The sequence below is a fragment of the Macrobrachium nipponense genome, chromosome 15 (assembly GCF_015104395.2).
Source record: "Macrobrachium nipponense isolate FS-2020 chromosome 15, ASM1510439v2, whole genome shotgun sequence".
In the NCBI taxonomy this organism is placed as follows: Eukaryota; Metazoa; Arthropoda; class Malacostraca; order Decapoda; family Palaemonidae; genus Macrobrachium; species Macrobrachium nipponense.
Genome location: NC_087208.1, coordinates 54,703,893 through 54,724,779, shown reverse-complemented (window position 1 = coordinate 54,724,779; position 20,887 = coordinate 54,703,893). Strand labels below are relative to the sequence as shown.

The following is a 20,887-nucleotide window of genomic DNA, read 5'->3' as shown; positions in this document are numbered from 1 at the left end:
ACCTATTCTTTTTATTGTCTTACTCTACACCCACTTAACAATCGTTTCAACATTAATTTCATCGCTGTTTGCCCTCATAGGTCCCAGTGCTTGGCATTTGGGTTAAATTTTATGTTCAAATTCAAAATCCAACGACGATTGCCTTTCTTCTCCTCTCTCTCTCTCTCTCTAAGTTCTTTTAAGTCGATTGACAGCCCAGCAGGTTAATAATGATAAACAGTTAGCAAAGCATCGGCCCTTCTTAGGGTGTTGGTGGTTTTTCCACTTCGAAAGTGTCGAGGACGGCGCGTTGGAAGTCAAAAAGAATTTGAGTTTAAAGGAGAGTTGGAATAGTGAAGATGCATAAATTGGGTTCTCGTGTGATCGGTTTGTGTTTTGACGCTTTAATAGTAATAATAATAATATAATATTATATTATTATTATTATTATTATTATTATTATTATTAATTATTATTATTATTATTATTATGAAAATACTATTAACTTACATACTACTCAAATACAGAATGCGCTAATAATGATAATTATTATTATTAGTTATTATTATTGTAATGAAAAAAGACTTATAATGTACAGACAACTCCAATACAGAATGCACTAATAATAATAATAATAATAATAATAATAATAATAATAATAATAATAATAATAATAATAATAAAGACCATGTGATGATAATAATGTTAACAACCCTTACTAATAATAATAATAATAATGGCATAAACAGTAGCGTGATTTCGAATGACGATGGATCAAGTAACCACTAAAGAAAACGTCATTTACGTCACGGATTTTTTTTTTTTCTCTATATTAATTTTCTTATTTAACAATAATCTTAGTTTCAAATACTCTGTGGCTTCGGATAAAAAAAAGTTAAGTATATCTTAGTTTTAACCAGACCACTGAGCTGATTAACAGCTCTCCTAGGGCTGGCCCGAAGGATTAGATATTTTTACGTGGCTAGGAAACCAATTGGTTACCTAGCAACGGGACCTACAGCTTATTGTGGGATCCGAACCACACTATATCGAGAAATGAACTTCTATCACCAGAAATAAATTTCTCTGATTCCGCGTTGACCGAGCCGGGAATCGAACCTGGGACCACCGGATTGGCAGCCCAGCTCGAAAACCACTCGTCCAGCGTGTAACTTGTGGCTTCAGATGAGCATCTAGGCCAAGCAGGCATCCGCCTCCTACTGTAGCCTTCTGCTCAGCAGGGAAAAAGCAGGTCAGTCGGGCATTGCGAAGGGTTTAGTGGGAAAGACAAAGGAGGAATTTTGGACTCCATTGCGTGGGCGTGGGCGAGGGCGTGGGGAGGAAGAAGGTGAAGGAATTCGGCCATTGCTGTGGGTGATGGTGAGGGCGTATTATGAAAACTCGGGAGGAAACGCAGGAATTTTTGTGTATTTGTTTTTGGCGTTGGGAAGAATCCCTGAAGAATGTTGTGGGGGCAATGGGAGAAATCTCTCTCGCTCTCTCTCTCTCTCTCTCGTTGATGTTTCAGACGAAGATTGGTTGATTTTTCTTAGAAAGAGATTGGTTGATGTTTCAGAAGAAAAAGATTGGTTGATGTTTCAGACTAAGATTGGTTGATGTTCAGAAGAAAATTGGTCGATGTTCAAGAAAAAGATTGGTTGATATTTCAGACGAAAATTAAAATTGGTTATTGTTGTTGTTGTTTGTTGTTGTTGTTGTTGTTGTTGTTTTTTTTTTTTTTTTTAGAAAGAACTTGGTTGATGTTTCAGAAGAAGATTGGTCGATGTTCAAGGAAAAAGATTGGTTGATGTGTCTGACGAAGATTGGTTGCTTGCTTTAGAAAAAGGCTAGTTGGCGTTCAGAATAAGATTGACTGATGTTTCAGAAGAAGACTGGTTGATATTTCAGAAAAAGACTGGTTGATGTTCAGAAGATTGGTTGATGTTTCGTAAGACGACTGGTTGATGTTCAGAAAAAGGACAAGATGTTAACCCGTTTAAATAATAAATAAGAATAAATAAACCCGTCTTAATTACACGGGCAAAATAAAGAATAAAGAAACGTAACTTAATTACTGAAAGCCCACTTAGTGCAGAACAAGTGGTGGCAAGTCTCTGACGAGGCAATTATCGCCGGAGATTAAGATTTGTATAGATAGCTCTGTCAGTTTCCTTTCGTCTTAAGCGCACCTTCAGTCTCCCACTTGGCAGGTTTTGGTGTTTCATGTCTCTGTGACCAAGCTCGCAAAAATTTACATAAGTATATGTATACATTAATATACAAATGCATATATACATGTATATATGTATGTATGTAACAATAAGCCGCAAGTAATTACATTTATCACTTTCTTAAATTCACGAGTGAAATGTTGGATGAGAATTTACGAAGATTGTTGGGTGATAAATTTGATGAATAATTTGAACTGTTGAAAACAGTCTGGGGAATTATCCAACGAAACTTGTTGCTGAACTTTTGTTTATTACTTGAAAGAAAGATGCTTTTTTCTATTTGGAAGTGAATACGCAATATATATATATATATATATATATATATATATATATATATATATATATATATAATATATATATATATATATATATATATATATATATATATATATATATCGAGCTACAAATGTCCTTTAATATCTATTTCGCTCTACCTCGGAATTAATATATTTTCATATATGTTTAACTGAAGGTGTCGATGGTTCGTGCCCATCAGCCGGCAATCTATTATCGCCTAAAAAATTTCCCTTCAGTTAAACATATATGAAAATATAATTCTGAGGTAGAGCGAATTAGATATTAAAGGACATTTGTAGCTCGATATATGTATATGAATCACGGTGATGTGATATGACACACACACACACACATATATATATATATATATATATAATATATATATATATCTAATATACTATATATGTGTGTGTGTGTGTGTGTATATATATGTATATATATGTATATATGTATATATATGTATATATATATATATATATATATTTATAGAATGTTTTATTACTGTAATACACCAGTATAATACGAAGATAAAAGGCCCATATAAAACACTAGGGGTTTTCATATCTTTATAGGGGACTATTTATCATATATATATATATATATATATATATATATATATATATATATATATGTATATACTCACTGTAGTTTGAAGCAAAAGGGACATGAGATGAAGATGGAATTTGAATGTGCACCAATTTTGAAAATTTAAAAAAAATTAAGCCTGCCTTTATTTGGTTCACCCCGTATGGGGGTAGTGCCATCATTGCACTTCACAAGGTGTACTGTAGGCATGGCTCTGGTTCTTTGCAGCGTCCCTTCGGCTCCTAGCTGCAAACCCCTTTCGTTCCTTTTGCTATACCTCCGTTCATATTCTCTTTCTTCCATCTTGCTTCCCATTCTCTCTTAACGGTTGTTTCGTAGTGTGAGTTTTTCCTCCTTTTACTTCTTTTTACATTGAATGACCTCGTAGGTCCCAGTGCTTGGCCTTTGGCCTAAATTATATGTACAGTTCATTCATTTGGCACGATTAGTTAAATTTTCCCGAAAAAATTAGTAATAGGTAATATTAACACAGTTCAGGTGATATAGGGTCACGTAAACTATTGGCAAAAACATTTCAAGATTTTCTTTTTGGATTTTTGTATTTCGTTCAAGTGTGTTAGTGTTCATGCGCGCGCGCGCATTTTCTTAGGGGTGTGGAGTAACTTGTCCTTGTTTGAGGTGGGATAGCGTGAGACAGGTGTCCCTGGTGAGTTATTCGTTCTCCAGTCGGATTTGGGAGGGGAATAACTATAGTAAATGAACATAAGATCACTCAACACCTTCTGATCTCACTGACAGTCAAATTTTATTATTATATAATATTAATAAAATATAAAGAAAACTGTTGTTAAAGTCTATACTGCATAAATTTTTGACAATTATAACTTTGACACAAAATGTTTGTTTAATTTAAAAACACCATACACACACACACACACACACACACACATATATATATATATATATATATATATATATATATATATATATATATATATATATATATATAGTATATATACATATACATTATATATATATATATATTATATATATATATATATATATATCAAACCATGCCGTGCATTATACCAAGCAAATGGAGAATAATAATATCCTACATATACTTTTCTCGCGGGCTGACCCTATGTTCCTCCATAAGGGAATGAAGGAGGAAGAGGAGGAGGAGGAGGCCTCTCAACCAAGGCCCCCAAAGAGGCTGAGGCATAACATATCTGACAGGTGTAGCTGTTGTTGCCACATCGGCCGCGCGGACAAAGATATTTATTTGCTATTCGTTTCCTTGTGGAGTTTCTTTGCTGTTAGTGACGTGGTAGTAGTTATTCGTAGTAAGGATTGCAGTTTTGCTCGTGAAAGCGACAATTACGTGAGAATTAGTGGTGGAATCTATGCTCGAAAAATAGGCTAGCTGGTAACTCTGCTACCCGCTGGGATACCCAATCAGGACCGAAGATCTCACAGGCCGACTCCACTTTGCTCCTCACAAACTATCGAAGTGTTCTTTCCCCTATTTTAGCGCGAAAAAAGACTCGTTGGATGCGTGCTGTAGATAGTTGGGTTTTCAGTGGATATATGCTGAATGGGTCTGTTTAGAAAAACGACTTGGAATGAGAAAAAAAGGGGGAAAAATGTAAAGGTTTTAAGTCTATCTGGTCGGTGGTCAGGCATCGAGATACTGCTGCTCTCCCTGGCTGGCTGTGACTGTGAGTGACTACAGCAGTGTGTGGTGTGCAATCCGAGTCAGGCTCCTTAGTGTCTTGTCGAATGTGACCGAGTGTAGATGTGTGCTTTGCGTCTCGTCTGTGCTGCGCGCCGCCGTGTCGGGGACATATAACCGCTTCCTTATCCCACTAAAAAGTGTCGGGATTCCTTTGACGCTGGATGTCAGGACGTTAAAATGGTACGTGTTCTGGTCTAAACGAAAGAGTTTCTGTTCGGTGGTTTAGCTATTTTCTTGTCCCCCATAGTTTTTCTCTGGGGGTGGGGGGAACCCTGAAACATAAATGGTAAGCGCAGCGAGTGAAAGTAAGTTCGGGTCTGGAGTGGAGGTTGTTTTCGAAGATTTAAAAGAACTTTTTTTTTCATTTTATTTTAATTTCCAAATGTTTTATTGTCATTCCAGAGGGGTTTTGTGCATTTAGGGCTTTTAATTTACTCAGTCGAATTTATTTTGTCAGGTATTTTAATAGATAAGCTATCTTAAAACGTAAAGGAGAAATTATAATATTTCTCCATATCCCAGGGTGATTTTCGTGCTATTTGACCCGGAAGTTTAGTGGGGAAAAAAATATAAGCAATTTTATTATAACGCAACGTATTGCAAAGCCATTAAATGTTTTTCTGTTAGATAAGTTGCAAGTATTATGTATTTATTTATTATTTTTTTACGGAGTTTGCTTGCATGTGCTCCTGGTTGAATGATAGTATACTAATACAAGCAAAATGTAAGCCCCAAATCAAGATGGGCCTAGGTATTTTTAAGTATTTATTTATTTATTTATTTATTTTTTGCAGAAAAATTTGCTCGCATGTGCTCCTTGTTAAATGATATAGAATTAATACAAGCAAAATGTAAGTCGCAAATGTAGATAGGTCTAGGTATTTTTAAGGGGCAATTGACCTTACTTTTCAGGCATTTTATCGTAAAGTTTTGACTTAACACGTCATTCCTCTTATTAAATGAAATAAGTATTGACATAATTGTAGGTGTCTAAATAAAAGTTTTACCAGGTTTATAACTTTTTATGGTGAAAAGTATGTGTATTGTTTTTTGAGTTTTTAATTATTATTCTATATGAAATGTGAGCCTAAATTTGCTTTTCCCCCTCCCCCTCAACGCTTTTTTGTGATGTGCATCTATACAGAGGGAATTTGCATTTTAAGCTTATTTTTTCTATTTGCTACAGTTACGTGATTTATCGGTTCGTCTTGACACTTATTATTTCAGTAATATGTAAAAACCCTTTATTTAACAGTGTACCATAGTCCTATGTACCGTAACCAATGTGTGCATTATATATATATATATATATATATATATATATATATATATATATATATATATATATTTCTGTACAGCGAATGTGTACCAATTAGGCCTTCAGAATGGCATATCGATTTACAGTATAATTTCATGTAGGCCTAACTGATAATCCATCGATATCGGTGTCAATTTTAACCTGACTTCTAGCACCCCTTTTTGAGGTTTTGTTGTTCTGCTTCGCAGCGTTTTTATTTAATTGAAAAGTAGTGATAATAATAATAATTATTATTAAATGGTTGTTACAACTTTAAGTTTTGGTGAATTAGACTTAACGGCTCCGTACCTACCAATCTCTTGCTCCCTATGCCTATAGCTTCTTCGTCTGCCTGGTCCTGTCATATTAATTCGTTCGCTGTTTCTTGTGTACCCGATGATTAATAATCCTCCCTCCCCCCCAAACCTACGACACTCCACTCCCCCCGTAGGCCAAATGGTTGTGTACCTGGTGTATAGAGCGTTACTGCTGTGTCCGTGTCAGATGCTTAATTACTTCCTGGCCAGGCAGACACTGATTTACCTCTTGGGGAGTTTCACTTGTGTATTCTGTATGGGTTTTCCTTCGGCCTGAACAGTCTGTGACACGAGTGATATGCTTGTGGGTATTTGGAATACACACACACGTATATATACATAAATATAATATACACGTATTTATATTTATATATGTTTATATTATGTATAGGCCTATATGATATCTATATATATATATATATATAGTATATATATATGTGTGTGTGTGTGTGTGTGTGTGTGTGTGTATGTATATTGATTAGCTGAAATCACAAACAATTCTGTTCCTGTGGTTCAGCTTTTGAACAAATCACATGTATATTTTTGTCATTTTATGTAATATATATGTATGTACGTATGTGTATTTATGTACACATACATATCTCACTAGGCTTTTGCCTCCAAACCAACTAATTACCTGCGCGCGAAAGGTATATGAGGTGAGAGGTGACATGAACTTTTAGCCTCTCGCGGTGGTGTAGTAGGTAAGCTTCACTGACGTTCCTGGGTTTGAAAGGATACACGGGTTCGCGCCCTGGTCCAGGCAAGTCTATTATCGAGAAAAAATTCCCCTTCGGTTAAGCATATATGAAATATATTATTCCGAGGTAGAGCGAATTAGATATTAAAGGACACTGTAGCTCTATACAATATATATATATATATATATATATATATATATATATATATATATATATATATATATATATATATATATATATATAAGGCCAGTTTTAATCTCAACAACTGTGGGGTTTCCACTCCTTCCTCTCAATATGTTGAATAATACTCTTTTGCAAATCCATTATAAGAAAAATGCGAATAATACACTTTTACAAAACCATTATAAAAAAAAACGCTTTGATGTAGATTTTCACACTGTAGGCTTTACTTAAAAGGTTCTTGGCAGTGTCCCTACGGCACCTATCTGCAACCCCCTCTCATTCCTTTTACTGCACCTCCGTTCATATTCTCTTTCTTCCATTTTGCTATCCACCCTCTCAGAATTGTTTCATAATGCAACTGCTTTGAAGTTTTCTTCCTGTTACACCTTTCCTTTTTTTCCTTTTTTTTTTTTTTTTTGAAAAGAAAAAGTCAATTTTCATTTTGTTTCATCGCGCCGAATCCATTAAATGAGCTTGAGTTTTTGTGTGTGTGGGGGTCTCGGTTTAATTTTGACAAGTTAAAAAAAAAAGGGTAGCTGCTAGTGTATTTTGTCTGTCACTTGCTTAAAAATTCTTGTAGAAGATTTCGGTAGGTAAAGGTGTCACAGTTTAATTTTGACAAGTTCTGACCAAAAACAAGAACGGGGCAGACCTAATGTTAGTGTATCTGGTCTCGAGCACTTTAGAAAATCCTGTAGCCTTAAGGCGAAGATAACTGTATGCAAATGCGTATCAATTTAATTTCGATAAGTTCAGACCAAAAATATGACCAGTGCAGATATGTGTGATCTGTTTGGTTTCAGTCACTTACTGTAAAAGTTCTGACAGAAGAAGACTGCTTTAGAAATGGTTTATTTTACCTCATGTTTTGAAAACAGTAATGCTTTAGAAATGGTTTATTTTACCTCATATTTTGAAAATAGTAATAGTCTCGTGTGTGTGTGCGCGCGTGCGTGTTATAACCTTGTTTGATTTGGTCAATAGGCCCGCATGTGGTTGTAAATGATCTGACAGAAGTATGTAAATGGTGTGTTTTATGTAACATTTTGAAATAATTAAAAATACTCGTTTATGTGTGTGTGTTTGTGTGTGTGTGACTGATTTGACAAAAGAAAGCTGGTGTCTATATGGTGTGTTTTTCTAATATTTAAGAAATAGTGAATATAAAAACACTTGTGTGTGTGTGTGTGAATGATTTGACAGAAGAAAACTGGTGTGTTTTATCTAACATTTAAAAAAAAACAGTGAATATAAAAACACTCGTTTGTATTTGTGTGTGTGTGTGTGTAACCTTGCTGGCTTTGGTCAATAGGCGTGTGGTGTTTGTTCCAGAAATAGTCGCAAGAGTGAAGTAGTACTTTGAGTTTCCTGTCCACCGCCACCACCACCAGAATACCATTTTGTGGTTCGAGGGATTGGCCAAACCATGTGAAATCAGTTTAGTGCTTGCCATGAAATATGCAAATTCGCCGAATTGCGTCACTCTTCCGGGAAAAGAAAGGACGCTTCGGGAATTACATTTTTTTTTCTTCTATTTTTTACCTTTTTGTGAAATGCTGGGATTCATGTAATTGAGCGGTTTGTTCCCTATTGTTGTTGTTTATACTTGTTGTTTACGGTTATTGCCTTCATTTTTATTGTTATTCGTTTTTGTGGATACCAAATTTTTTTATGATGAGGGTTAAGTTAATGTTTATATTTCCTTCATTTCTCTCTCTCTCTCTCTCTCTCTCCCTTCTTCGTCAACGTGCATTTCTCTCTCCTCCTCCTCCTCCAAAACAGCAACAGTGTGGAAGAATAAAAGAAAGATTGACAAAATTATTAGGACACTGAATGAACAGTAAAACCTGCTTCTACAGATAAGTGAGCACACGATGTCTCCTCTTAGGATGGACTAACAAGTCTTTGAGACATCCTTATCCTTGTTACTCTCTTTCTCTCTCCTTCGTCAGCGTGTATCTCTCTCTCTCTCTCTCTCTCTCTCTCTCCTCGTAAGTCTGAATTCTTTGGGACGTCGAGGCGACCTACTCTTAGACAAAGGAATAAAAAAAAAAAAACAAAAAAAAAAAAAAAAACTAGGTGTTATCCCGAGCTCTTAAATTAGTGTTATTCGATTAAACGTCATGAATTCATCATTTGTGACGACAGCATGTGATGAATGGGTGAAGTCCCTCGAGAATTTAGTGAGATGAATGTCTAGAATCGGACCTTGGGCATGTATATGTATATGTGTGCTCTATGCCCCGTCCTGTGTTGGAAAAGAATCTATATTTTTAGATTATAGACTGATTGAGACTGGCGTTTTCTTCAGCTTTTTCTTTTCTCTGGATAAAAGCAGTTCTCTTGCTTCGGCTTAACACAGAGAGAGAGAGAGAGAGAGAGAGAGAGAGAGAGAGAGAGAGAGAGAGAATGCTTAGATAGCATATAGCCATTTGCGCAATTTGTAGGAATATCGCCATTTCGTATGATTTGCTAGTGTCCTTTAGCCTGCCAAAATTTTAATAATTCTGTAGTTACATCGTGATTATAATATAAACATTATGTGCTGATCCAATCATTAAACAGAATTGATTATGAGAGAGACAGAGAGAAAGAGAGAAAATGATGGTTAAGTTTGTAATTGCAAGTACTACATCTTGCTCACAGTATATGATTAAGCCTTGATCCGAGCTTTGTGGCTTGGAACGTCAGCAAGATCGGGACTGGTCGTCCCGATACTCTCTTATGTTACTATTTTTTTATGTACGAGTACATCGCGTATAATATAACACGAGTGCTTTCATGCACTAGAACCGTTGTTCTTGAAGTTCTTGCGGGAAATGCAGTCTCATCTAGGTGCGATTGTCTCCCATATTTTTTTTCAGTTTCCGTTGATTTTGACGTATCTCACTTCCCGTTAGATGAACGTTTCCGCTGATGAGCATTTTTCGGGAGGAAATTTAGTCCCAATTTTCACGGGAAACAGCAGTTTCGTATACTGTTTGCCAACTCATTTAACGCGACGAATCGTCATTATTCGTATCGTATCTGTGTCGACAATTCTGATTTTTTTTTTCAAATGTAGTTTTTTTTTTTTTTTTTTTTTTTTTTTTTTAATCCAACTTCCTACGTGTCTGTTGATCTTGGTAGGTGATACGTTATTTTTTCCCCAATTCTCTGTGTTTTATATATATTTTTCGTGTTATTTTTTCCTCTCATGAACCTAACATTTTCAGAGAGCGTTTTTGTTGTAAGCTGTACAAGGATTTGGTATCGTGTGAGGTACATGGCAGATGAAATCTAATTGGTCCGTTTTATTTTCCATACCCCAAGACATTTCGATGTGATTTATTGATTTCTTCTATTGATCTGCTTTTGGCTCCTTGATTTTCCACGTTCTTCCGTTTTCCCCCGTCATTTTATGCACTCACGTATGGAAACATTCACATTGTTCGAATTTCCCCAACTATTTATTTTATTCGCCAATCTTTCCTGTCTGCTGTTTTTTCCCTCCTTCCTCTGGTTATCTGTTATCTCTGGTCACGTTTTCTCTATTTCGTCTTTAATTCCTTTATTCCTCGTCATTTATCTCTCTTTATCTTTGGTGGATATCGTCGCTTGGTTCCATAGGGCCTGGGCTATTCGGTGTGTGTTGATTTTCAGTCCGCTTTTAAAAACCAGATTTTTTTTTTACTTCAATCGTTTTTTTATTCGTGTTCTTATTGTCGTGGCCTTTATCTCCTGTTCGTTCGTTTTTTTTCTCTCGTTTTGTCCAATGCGCTTTTATTTTCGTGCTTTATACCGAACTCTTGCTCGTTTTTTCTTTTGCAAAGTTTTTTTTTTTTTTTTTTTTTTTGTCTTGTGCTGTTTTTCCTTATCTCTCTCTCTGTCTCAAGATTTTGTGTCGAAAATGATACTTGAAGAATAAGGGATCTTGAAGTGTGGAGAATGATACCTGTAGAATGAATGATCGTTATGGGCGGAAAATGATATATACCTGTAGGAAAAAGGACCTCCAAGCGTCGACAATGATACCTGTAGAACAAGGGACCCTCAAGTGTCGAAAATGACACCTGAAGAAGAAGGGACCTTCAAGAGTCGAAAATGGAACCTGTAGAATAAGGGACTTTGAAGTGTGGAGAATGGTACTTGTAGAATGAAGGACCTTCAGATGTCGAAAATTATATCTGTAGAATAAGGGACCTTCAGTTGTCGAAAATGATACCTGTAGAACAAGGGAGTTTCAAGTATCGAAAACGATACCTGTAGAACAAGGGACCTTCAAGTGTCGAAAATTATATCTGTAGAATATGGGACCTTTACACAGCAATGTTGAAAATGATATCAGTAGAGCAAGGGGCCTTTACGCAGCAGTGATGAAAATAATACATGTAGAATAATGAACCTTCACAGACCAGTGTCGAAAATAATACCTGTATAATAAGAGACCATTAAGACCCCTTGTCATAGATGAACTTACAGTACTGGAGACGTGTTGAGTTCACTAACAGAACGAATAGGTCTTTGTTAATTCACTTAGAGTAAGAGAGACTTAAGGAAGAGACGCGTCTAGGCAAAGGATGGACATTGCCAATGTAATCTTTTAGATGCAAAAAACCTTTTATACATAAAAAAAAGTATATTTTTAGAAGCGAACATAGCTGTTGGACTACTCCCTGGTTAACTGCGCTGTTAACTCCTGGCAGAAATGGGAATCTTTGTAGTTTAGACCGAAAAGTATATTATATAAATAATCCACCTTAATTGGACGTCATCCCTAAATGTGGGCGAACTCAGGTCTCCAAGAGAGAGGTCATTTGAGTCACTTAACGGAAAGAGATTTCAAGATATGACCTAAAGTTGGATTTGGAGGCTCATTAATCTAATGGGTTGACATAGCGGCTTCGATGACAGGTTCTTAAAAAGAAAAAAAAAAGAGGAAATTGGCAGCAGGTATAGAAAAGTGGGTATAAGTGTTTTGGGGAGTTAAAATGAAACTAAGAAAGCGGCCGATGCAATCTTGTCTTGTCAGTGGTGGTAGGGTCAGTGTTAGAACAAAGAAATTGATAATGCTGTTCGGTCTCTCTCTCTCTCTCTCTCTCTCTCTCTCTCTCTCTCTCTCTCTCTCTCTCAAAAGACGGGTAATTTGATTCATTGCCTACATTCAATGAATGGTCTGCCAAACATTTAAAACTTTTTTTGAAAAGCCCCCCCCCCCGCCCCCCCCCCCCCTCTCTCTCTCTCTCTCTCTCTCTCTCTCTCTCTCTCTCTCTCTCTCTCTCTCTCTCTTTTATCAGAAGTTTTTGTTGGGTTTTTTACCTTATATTTTCTCTGTCGTGTTTCGTCCATCTGTAAGGAAATGGGTTTAGACAAAAAAAAAAAAGAACAAGTCACAGCCACAATTTATTCCCTGAACTGCTGAATCAAAGATGTACTCCATGTCAGTAAAGCAACAACATGAGCTACTATAAATATAGAAGATGTTCAGCATTCAAGTCTTCTGTTTACGATTGTACTATGTCAGTTATATTTTCAATTTTGTAGATAATGCATTTAACTTTAGGTACAATAGAATTTATAGGTGCAATGAATGAAAATACAAGGCTGAGATGTTTTCATTTATTATATTTTGTATGATCGTAGCTATATGGTTGATGTTTCCCGTTTTGTGATATAATTATTATTATTATTATTATTATTATTATTATTATATTATTATTATTATTATTATTATTATTATTATTATTATTTTTATTATTTATTAGTTTTTTTTTGGTCTATCATAGTCCTCCAATTCAACTGGGTGGTATTTACGTATAGTGTGGGGTTCCGGGTTGCATCCTGCCTCCTAGGAGTCCATCACTTTTCTTACTAAGTGCGCTGTTTTCAGGAGTACACTCTTCTGCACGAATCCTGGAGCTACTTCAGCCTCTAGTTTTTCCAGGTTGCTTTTCAGGAATCTCGGGATCGTGCCTAGTGTCCCTATGATTATGGGTACAATTCTCTTCCTTCGATCTTACTATCCACGTTCTTCTAACAAATGTTTCATAGCGCAACTGCTTTGAGGTTTGCCGACTGTTACACCCTTCAAACCTTCGGCTGTCAATTTCCGTTTCAGCGCTGAGTGACCTCGTGGGTCCCAGCGCTTAGTTCATTAGCCTTAATTTCATATTCCCTTCCAGATGGGAAGGAAGGAAGGAAGGGATTCAACGAAGAATAAGGGGACACAGGCATTGGACAAAGTACCCCTTTTTAAAATGGCCGACGGTTCCCATGGAAGTCCTGCAGACCCCTCATCAGAAATGGGTCGCACGCCTTTGGCAGGAATTTATTTTTGCGTATTCAGCAGGTTCTAATTAGCGGATTGGAGGGTTCTCCACCTGCAGGACCTTTTGAAATGGGTCTCTCGTAAGGGTGTTTCGTAACCTCGTTATGGATTCTGAGAGAGAGAGAGAGAGAGAGAGAGAGAGAAATTACCATTATCAGGAGATATCAAGACTGAGATATATAAATATAGTGAGAAAGATGGTGGAGGAAAGAGAGAGAGAGAGAGAGAGAGAGAGAGAGAGAGAGAATGACCATACCATTATCAGGTGATATCAAGATTGAGAAATAGTAAATGCAGTGAGAAAGATGGTGGAGAGAGAGAGAGAGAGAGAGAGAGAGAAATGCCCTTTTTCATGAGACATCAAGAGAGAGAGAGAGAGAGAGAGAGAGATCTTCAACATTCTAGAAAGCTGTCCTCTTGTTATGCAGGCGACGTTCTGGTATTAAACGGCCGGAAATGCCGAATTTATTTTTTTTTTTTTATTGAAAAACCACACCTGGCCTGATCTTGGCATAAGCTCTCTCCTCACGCGCTGTTTGCGATGCCAAGCGAAGGTCTTCTTGTGCCTATGTCCCTTGCATGTGGAAAAAGGGCTTTTTTTTTTTTTTTTTTTATTTTTTTTTTTTTTTTTTTTTAGGTCTCGGATGTGACCTCGTGTCCAGATTTCTTCTGGTACCTACCTCAGTTCCTAAGCCACGTGGGGGGGCTAGCGACGTCAGTGCACCTCACGGGATGCAATGTAGGCATTGCTAAAGGTTCTTTGCAGCGTCCCTAATGCACCCTAGCTGCAACCCTTTTCATTCCTTTTACTGTACCTCCATTCACATTATTTTTAGTCGATCTCTCCCAACAATCATTTCATAATGCAACTGCTTTCAAGTTTTCCTCGTCTTTACACCTTTTGAGACCTGCTTACTCTCATTTTCCCTTCCAGCGCTGAATGACCTCATAGGTCCCAGTGCTTTGCCTTTGACTTAAACTCTATATTCCATTCAATTTTCCAAAGTGATGCGTAGCTGTTGCTTTAGACCTGGGGCTCGTCAGGGTCGTCATTCTCGGTGAATTTTGGGTTGGTTGTGAGGTCCAGGTCAAATGTATGTCCAAGTGGAGGGGATTTTTAAAATTTTATATTAGGTTCTGGGTTTCGACTCTGTCCAGTTATGCTTTCATGTGTTACTGAATATTGCTCCTAGTTCGTTTTCTTGGAAGTCATTGAAATGAAAAGGATGGAAGGTACCCCTCTCTCTCTCTCTCTCTCTCTCTCTCTCTCTCTCTCTCTCTCTCTCTCTCTCTCTCTCTCTCTCACACACACAGACACACACTACAAATCGTCATCCAATTTTATATAATCAGCATAACTTTCATGTTGACAAACAAATATTCATTAACCGATAGACATTTAATTTGCATCAAGCTAATTTGAATTTTCCTTCCATTTTCGAGTAGCCTACACACCAATGAAACCTCACGACAAAAAAATAAAATAAAATAAATGGGTGGGGGCTGTTGGGATGGGGGGAGGGGGGCGAAAGCAATTAGAATTTCCAGCATCCTCTGGCACAGAAAATTCCCAATTCGATATCGAATCGTCTTATCGAGAAATCCCTTGAGAATTCGAAATGAAGCAAAGCGAAATTAACCCCCTCCCGCCCCCCGTTCTGGAATGTCAACAGGTGTCAAAATCTCGCGCCACCTGGCCCATCTCGCCCGCATTGAGTTTCGGGTCACGCCCATATTCTATCTGGGCTTTCTGCGCATGACTGGCTTCCTTTGTCACAGGGGAATTGGAAGCAGGCGCAGTTGTGTCAGGTGTCCTCCTGCCAGTGTAAGAGGATTAGCCTGGGAGGAGGAGGGAGGGAGTGAGGGATGGAGGGAGGAGGAGGAAGGCATTTACTTATCCAGGATGTGTTTGGAAGGATTAAAAACAAGATAGCACAGGTAGAATGTATAATCAATGATTCCTGGCAAGGTTGGTTATATGGGGTTTTACTATATGGCGTCGTAGACTTTTGAACCAGGGGAATATATTATTATTGTATAAGGTCCACACTGATTTATCGATGGCAGGATGCGAGACTTTATGAAAGTGTATGAAAAGGTTTCAGCATTTTATATATTTTCATAGTCTCACATTCTTCCTTCGATGTATTATTTTGGACCTTATACAAAGTTACTCCTATCCTTGGCATTGAAAGTTCTACAAATTATTATTTTTTATTATTATTATTAGTATTATTTTTTTTCTCTCTATCACAGTCCTCCAATTCGACTGGGTGGTATTTATAGTGTGGGGTTCCGGGTTGCATCCTGTCCTCCTTAGGAGTCCATCACTTTTCATACTATGTGCGCCGTTTCTATGGATCACACTCTTCTGGCATTGAAAGTTCTACAAATTATTATTATTATTATTATTATTATTATTATTATTATTATTATTATTATTATTATTATTATTATTATTATTATTATTAAAAATGACGGCAATATTCAAGTAATTTAGTAAAAAATTTCAAATTGCACATTAAAAAGATAGGTGCATTCTTTCCATAAGTTTTTGTAATCAGATTGCACATTAAGAAGGATAGCTGTATCCTTTCCATAAGTGAGTGATAGGATTCATATTTCTTGGCGTTACCTCGTTCCAGGAAGCTGACGATTCAGCCCAGCAGTTGCTGTATGATTCTGAAAGCGTGCCTTGTTAGTTTTCTGTACGTCGGCACTTTTTTTTTTTTTTTTTTGTCCGTCCTCGGATCTTAGAAACTACAGAGGCTAGAGGGTTGCAAATTGGTATGTTGATCATCCACCTTCCAATCATCAAACATGCCAAATTGCAGCCCTCTAGCCTGAGTAGTTTCTATTTTATTTCAGATTAAAGTTAGCCATGATCATGCGGCTGAAGTTTCATGGGCCGTGGCTGAGAGTTTTATACAATATCTGGTGCCATTTTTAAAAATTCAGCTGAAATGAGTAGAAGACTAGCTGGTCCGCTGGTATAGTGGTTTGTGTCGTGGAATATCACTTAGATGTCACGGGTTCGCATCTCCCCTGGGGCGATGTGAAAGTCACTGGCTCTGCATCACGATCAGTTACTGCTGCAGGTGTCGGGTCTGCGGTGGGAGGTTGAAACCAACGTTCTTTGGAAGCTTGAATTTCAAGTCAGTGACCCCTTTGGTGTGCTTGTTCCATGTGAATAGGTTTCAGCTACTGAAATAATAATAATAATAATAATAATAATAATAATAATAGTTACAAGATACAATAAAGGTCCAGAATTTGATAGACAAAACGTAAAATTTAAAAATGTCAAAAGTTAGGACATAACGTTGTAAAACCTATTTACATTATGCGCAAAGGAAGTGGCTGCCATCAGGGGTTAAAAAAAAATACAATAAAGGTCTGCAATTTGAAAGATAAAACCTAAAATGTAAACATTTCAAAAGGTAGGACATAACGTCGTTGGACATATTTACATTATGCACCAAGGAAGTGGACTGAAGTGAACTGCCATCAAGGTTTGAAGGTGGCTCATTCCAGTCCTAAGTTCAGTCGTTATATTCAATCTGGTTCTCGTTTTGCTTCGCTGAACTAAACGGGGGCTCGTGTTCGAGTTCGTGTGTGGCGCAGACCTTTATTATACATTTTTATACATTTTTTTCCTTCATCTTCTCCGTTTTCCATCTCCTCCTCCTCCTCAGCTGCATTTCGCCGGACAGGTTAATTCGAAAAAGGCCGTAAAAATGCGCGGATTCTTTTCGTCCGGCAAATTGCATTAGTGGCGTCTGCCACGGAAATGGCTCCTATGGAAGAATAGTGCGCAAGATGGTATACAGATAGCATTCGCTGTAAGTTCGTCTTAATTCGATTATGGTGGGAGATCAGATGTGTAGTAGACGGGTTTGTTAGCTCGACAGACGGTTAATTGTTATTCGAAGCTTCCTTTAACGTCGTTTCATTTTCCTTCCGTTTTCACTTTTTTTTGAATTTTTTTTTTTTTTTATGAATATTCTTTCGATAGATTAATTGTTATTCGAAGCTTCCTTTAGCGTCGTTTCATTTTCCTTCCTTTTTCACTCTTTTTAAATTTTGTTTTTAATGAATATTCTTTCGATAGATAAAGGAGTCTTCGTGATGAATGCCTTCCCTTGGGTAAATACAAAAAGGAACGTAATTTGGGGCTGCTTTTTTTTCTACGTGTAAGTGACCGCCTGACTTTTAAAAAGCGCAATTTGCCCGTTAATGGAGCATGACAGCTCCAGGTATAGGTTGCTAGATGGACGAACGGACTACGCGTAGTCTCTAGGCAATAGTGTCTGGAGTAGTATTAGTTACTTCAGAGCTAATTAGCAAATTTCTGCAAAGCAATTATACAAGTTTAAAATAATAACTTTCATTCCTCCGTATTAATTTATCATGTATTTGGAGTCTTGTCTCAACGACTCGTTAGTCCATCCTAAGAGGAGACATCGTGTGCTCAGTCATCTGTAGGAGCAGGTTTTACTGTGCATTCACAGTGTCCTAATGATTTTGTCTAGCTTTCTTTTAACTCTTCTACACTGTTGCTGTTTACAACTTCTGGTGGCAGTTTATTCCACATGTCACATGTCTTGTATGTGAAGAAGTTCCCACAGTGGGACCGATTTTAGAGGTAGTAGTAGTAGTAATAGGAGGAGGAGGAGGAGGACCATTCCTTCGCGGGGCAAAAGAAAGGGGGCCAACAGCAAATTGATAGACCACACCCCTGACCGTAACTTGTACAACACGGGTAATTTCACCACTTAGCTTATCATCGGGGTATAAATCGCTGTGATTGGCTGCGGGAGGCTCAGATGATGAATGTAATCGGCGAGGCCAATTTAGGAAGGCGATTACGCGAGCGATTATACCATTTAATTGGCGAGGAGCTGGCTGCTGCCTTGATGAATTATACATGGGGAAGAATCCTGAATCCTCCCGTCCAAGTCCTCTGTCGGGGGAGGGAAAACTTCTCGGAAGAACAATTAGTACGTAGCGGGGGCTCTCGATCCCAGGCGGGCCGCTATTTCAAATTGTGAAATTATTCCGGGTCTTCTGTGACACAGGCCATCAGCAATGCTAATGGCCCCGTTTATTGTTATTGATTTATTGATATTCAGAAGGTGGACCTACTCGTATGGAACCAGCCCAAGCGAAGGGGCCACTGACTTGAAATTCCGGCTTCTAAAGAATATTGCGGGGGGTCGTTAGAAAGAGGTAACAGAAGCTAATGGGAAATACAGGAAGAGAGATCGCTTATTTAAAAAGAGGGAAATAGATTCATAAATTAATGGATAGATGAGAATGTTTTAAAATGCAGGGAGAATAATAATAATAATCTCCGTGTGGAAAAGATGCTGGATTTGGCGTAACGTCGAACCGCGCATGTACTACTACTACTGCTGCCTGCGGGCTAGCAGCATGCGGCTTCCCTAAATATGTGCAAATTTACCCTCGGTAAGAAAGTTTTAATGTATTCCATCATGCCCAGCATTATTAGAGGTACCTTACTTGGTAGTGGAGTTCTCCTCCTCCTCCTCCTCCTCCTCCCCCCCCCCCCCTCCCCGTCTGGGAAAAAGTGCCTGGTGGTGATTTTCAAAAAAGGAACTCTATTCCTGCAGCTGTTTTTCATTACGGGAACTTTTTACTTTTGTTCATTATAGGAACCGGACAGCTATATACACCGGTTGGTTGGTTTACCATGTATAGGAAGGGGCCAGACCAGTAGTTACCATATGTGGTCCTGACCCCACTACGGTAATTTCTGTTTTAGAGGGATGCTTTTCGTTCATTTTGAGTAGCGCCTCAGTGGCGTGGTCGGTATGGTGTTTTGGCGTACCACCTCGGTGGCCGCGAGTTCGATTCTTGGGCATTCCATTGAGATGCGGGAGATGTCTATTTCTGGTGATAGAAGTACACACTCGACGTGGTTCGGAAGTCACGTAAAGCCGTTGGTCCCGTTGCTGAATAACCACTGGTTCCATGCAACGTAAAAACACCATACAAAACAAAACAAAAAATTTGCATTAGAACTTGGATCATCTTTGGTATTAAGCGCAGATACCGAATATAGGAACCGAATCTATTGGGTAGTCTCATAACAGCTACGTATACCTGGTGGTTGGTTTTCGCTTACTCGGGGAGTAAGCCTTACAAGCTACTTTGATGTTGTTCTTGCTGTTGCTGTTATTGTTGTTCTTGCTGGTGTTGGTGTTGTGGGGGGGGGGGGGTTGTTTAGGAAAGGTCTATGGCAAAGCCTAGGAATGTCTGAAAAAGGTGTTTCGCGTTGAGCTGAAGGTACAGAATTTTAGGATAGGATGTTAGTGACTTATTTCTTAGAATGAAAATGTAAAAAATAAAAAGGTAAATAATGTGTATGTTAGATAGTACAGAACAATTATTTCTAATAAATGTATCGAATTGATTTTAATTTTCGTTGGTCACAACGCTCAATTTGACCGTAGATTTTAAGCACGCGTCGCGAGTAAGCTGGAGGTCGGAACACGTCTTGTTCATTTAGGGGCCTGACTCCAGCAATTTCTGCTGTAGAGGGCTTTGTTTCGTTAATATGCAGGATGAAACCTTGACCATCTGTGGTATTAATTAGAGGCCAAATCTAATTATAATAAAGGAACCAGTTTTTCCAGTAACTTCATTTTCATAGTTTTTCTGTTTTTTTATCTCTCTTTATTTGGTAGTGTTTTATTCATAGTTTTGTGGACCTGTGTCTGTTGTTTTCTGAATCTAGTTGGCATGACTTTTGATAACTTTTATTGGTTATTATTATCCCCGTAGGAAGGGTTAGTGCCGCCAGTGTACCTCACGCGGTGCACTGTAGGCATTACTTAGTTTACATAATTTTAGCTGACTTTTATTGGTTATTATTATTCCCGTAGGTTGGGGGTTGGTTAGTGCGTTCAGTGTACCTCACGCGGTGTACTGTAGGCATTACTTGATGTTGTTTGCGGCGTTCTTGCAACCCATTTCATCCCTTTTACTGTACCGTCGTTTATATTCTTTCTTCCTCGTGACTTTCCATCCTCTCTAACAATTGATTCGCAGTGCAGCTGCTTTGAGGTTTTCCTCCTGTTACTCCTTTCAATCCTTTTCTACTGTCGGTTTCCGTTTCAGCGCTGCGTGACCTCATGAGTTCCACCGCTTGGCCTTTGCCCCAAATTCTGTACTCTGTTCTAAATTCTATTTTGTTACCCCAGAAGTAAAAGTCGGGCTTAAATTCTGTATTCTGTTCTATATAATATTTCGTTACCTCTGAAGTAGT

The 20,887-nt window shown here is 37.8% G+C and overlaps 1 protein-coding gene across 1 annotated transcript in view; it reads left to right on the top strand.

The window, feature by feature from the left end:
* The first annotated feature begins 4,753 nt into the window (after positions 1 to 4,753).
* The window catches only part of LOC135194945 (uncharacterized), a 178,067-nt gene continuing 161,933 nt past the window's right edge, over positions 4,754 to 20,887 (top strand). Inside the window, exon 1 of the mRNA XM_064221167.1 lies at positions 4,754 to 4,971. Within this exon, the coding sequence (XP_064077237.1) occupies positions 4,969 to 4,971 (3 nt within the window). The 5' untranslated portion in view covers positions 4,754 to 4,968. The remainder of the gene's footprint in view (positions 4,972 to 20,887) is intronic.